We start from the raw sequence: 3,244 nt of genomic DNA on the forward strand, positions 1-3,244 counted from the left end.
TCTCTCTCTCTCTCTCTCTCTCACACACACACACAAACACACAGAGTTTTGCTTTGTCTTGATCTCCTCCTTCTTCTTTGCGTTCCCTGCTAGATCTAAGACTGCTGGTTCTTCAACCTGCAGTGCGACTGATTTACCTGTTGTTTTTTTTTAATTAGTAGGGCTCCTTTCCTCTAGGTAGCCACATTCCGATTTCGACGGTACTCTGCATGTTTTTATAGGGACTAGTAGTAGTAGTATAAGGTTTTACGGCGCTCGCAACTGCTAAGGTCATATGAGCGCGCGTTATAGGGACTAGAGTATTCTCTAATTGGGTAGGAATTAATTTTGAATTTTGCCCATTTTTGGACCGTCAAGGGATCTTTAATTTTAATGAGTGCAACTTGCACACCGGACCCTTGCGATTGTTCTATCTTATCTGAGAAGGCTAGGTGTTCGATCTTAACTACCCTAAGATCAGGGGTGTGGCCGAAAGACAGCAGTAAGAAGGAGCCAGAAGCAGCAATAGAAAGAGTCAAGAGTAAAGGAAATAATGTCGACATAATTTACTTAACCTACATAACGTACCCCGTTAGGGTAGACTCGGAACACCATAGCACCTCCGTTCAGGTTGGTCTTTGCGTCTTGATCGCGAACATACTGGCTCAATACAACCTTAGGGGGAGGTGGGAAAGGGAGGGGGAGGGGGAGGAACAAAAATGTAAAATCAATTTTAAATATTTTGTGCCTCCGGCATTATCATCATCAAAGAGTGCCAGACCTGAAACAGACATCGACAGTTATGGTTCATTATCCATTTTTGTTTCAAATGCATTGAAAAAACAAAACAAAACAATATAATACTGCCGTGGTCTTTCTCAACAACATTTCTGTTTCACTTATGTAAGTGAGTTGTGTTTGGTCTTCCCACGACGAATTCGATACAATCTACAGTATTATATTATTCAGGGAAGAGCTGGTTCAAATTTGTCTGTCAGGGACAACTTGTACTTCAGAGCAACCGCTCGGGAATCGAACGCATCTCTTGAGCGTGCAACAGTGAAAAGCCTATCTATTGCATCGTATACGGGGGTAGAAGGGTAAAACGGTTTTGAAAAGGGGAAGGGGACATTTGTTTACGTTAAAGAGAAGCGCAATGACACAAGAAACGGCAAGATAACGCTTTGGAGAAGCAAGACAGACCTGCAGAAACAACAGAGGCAGAGAGAAGAAATAGGACCATTCATTGGTGCCCTAAAGGACAATAAGGCACTCTCTCCCTAGCTCTGGGTCTGGAAACAGACATTGACGATCTTGGCTCTCTTCTCTGTCCATACTAAGACAATACTTTTTTAAAAGTTCTGATTGTTTCCAGTCGCACAAGAAGTAAATGATAACAACAACACTGATAACTACAATAACGCCAACAACAATACCGACCTGATTCACCACGTGGTCCATCAAGACTTTCTTTAGCAGTGTGGTGTTTGTTGACAGAGAAAACACAATGTTACTGGGGAGTTTGTTCCAAGCCTGGTCAGTGGGCGCGAAAAGTGTCACAGCAGTTGAACCTGACACAGAAGCATAATATAGGATTATTAATTTAAAAAAAAAAATCATGTGTCATCCCGGGCAAAGTGGATCACGATCCAAATTCTACGTTATACGATTGGTGAAAAAAAGCACAACATAACACAAATTAAAAGCCTATTGCTGTAAGCTACACGGCTATAGATAATTCAGATTGAGACGTAAAACCCTTAACATCACAAGCAGGCAGAGAAATGAAGAAGTAAGGGCAGCTATTGACACTGAGTCCTGCCTGCATTTCATAGAAAGACAGAGAATAAAATAGTTTAGCCACCTGTTACGTATGTCACCTAGCCAGCCAGCCTCAAGAGCCTAAAACACCAAGCACTTAGGCTATAAAGGAAGAGGAAGGCCATGCAAAGGGTTGATTGAAGGAGACAAGCAAACCCCCAGAAATCATAATATCCCAATTGACAGAGCTGCGGAACTGGCCTACCACAGAAAACCGCATCTCCCCTCGACGCTTATGGCCACAGAGGATGAAAAAGTAAAGTAAAGTTGACGGGTGCACCGATGTGATTTGCTACGTCTTTCCCACCGAAGATCTATCGTCCTTATCTGTCATCCTCCTTTTTAGCGTTTTGTATTCTCCTGTAACACCTCCAATGTTCGATACTCATAATATACGACCTTATTGTGTTGCAAGTGCTGTAAAACTCTTACTAAAACTAGACTACTTGGATATGGTATCCAACTAAGCATTGAGAGGATCTGGCAAGCAAAGTGGGCCAGCTTCCTAAACGATGTACATGATTATTTCAAGTCTATGGGGCAGGATATGAATAACATTAAACAGTGATCGACCTCTACAAAAATAGTTTCGTAAAACATTTTAGAATCATTTTCATTTAATTACAGCGGCAAAATATTCATCCTTTTACCTGGGTCCGCCAACAGTTTGTCCAAGCCAGTGGCGGTCAGGTATGCTGTCAGAGTGTTCATATTTTCGTCCTGCAGATACTGCATGATGGTCCGAGAATCTAGCTGTCCAGTGGCGGAGGTCAAAGCCACGGCAAGAAGTAGTAGGCGAAGCATGATGATCAAAGTCCGTCAAACTGAGCGTAAAGTGGATAAAATAGATCATTATACCACATCTATGTGTAATGGCTTGCATGCATGCCATGTATGAATAATATAAAAATACAAACGTGGATACAAAAGTAACCAGTCTGTTTTCTTCCCGTCAACCCGACAAATTATAGAACCGTATACTTACGCGTTGAAGATTGTGCTGAAGAGACTGAAACCACAGGCAGAGAAGATCAGTGCTGAAGAGCTGGCAGGCTTTAGAGCAGGGCGTAGCCCAACAGAACAGATCTTCAACTTCAGGATACTGTGCGAGAGGTACCTCCAACACCAGCAAAACCTATACTATATCTTCGTTGATTGTAAAAAAGGCCTTAGACAGGGTCTGGCATGCAGCTTTATGGGCAACCATGAGGAAATACAATATCAACGCCAACCTGATCAACGTCATACAACAACTATACGACAAGGCCGCCTGCGCAGTCTACCTTAACGGCAGCATGGGGGATTGGTTCAGGACAACGGTCGGGGTGAGGCAAGTCTGTTTGCTCTCTCCCACTATCTTCATCATCTTCCTTGAACGATTCATGACTGACACACTTGAAGACCACAATGGAACAATCAGTATTGGAGGCAGGACAATCACAAA

At 42.8% G+C, this 3,244-nt stretch overlaps 1 protein-coding gene across 1 annotated transcript; it reads right to left on the reverse strand.

Annotated features, from left to right (window-relative positions):
• Positions 1–549: 549 nt before the first annotated feature.
• LOC101863400 (transforming growth factor-beta-induced protein ig-h3-like) lies at positions 550–2,620 on the reverse strand. The gene is made up of 3 exons (XM_005112224.3): positions 2,451–2,620; positions 1,420–1,550; positions 550–654 (listed from the first exon to the last, which is right to left on the reverse strand). Exons 1-3 carry the CDS (start codon positions 2,602–2,604, stop codon positions 550–552), a joined length of 390 nt encoding a protein of 129 aa, XP_005112281.1. The 5' UTR covers positions 2,605–2,620.
• Between the last annotated feature and the right edge of the window lie 624 nt (positions 2,621–3,244).

The sequence above is a fragment of the Aplysia californica genome, unplaced genomic scaffold (genome assembly GCF_000002075.1).
Source record: "Aplysia californica isolate F4 #8 unplaced genomic scaffold, AplCal3.0 scaffold01211, whole genome shotgun sequence".
NCBI lineage: Eukaryota > Metazoa > Mollusca > Gastropoda > Aplysiida > Aplysiidae > Aplysia > Aplysia californica.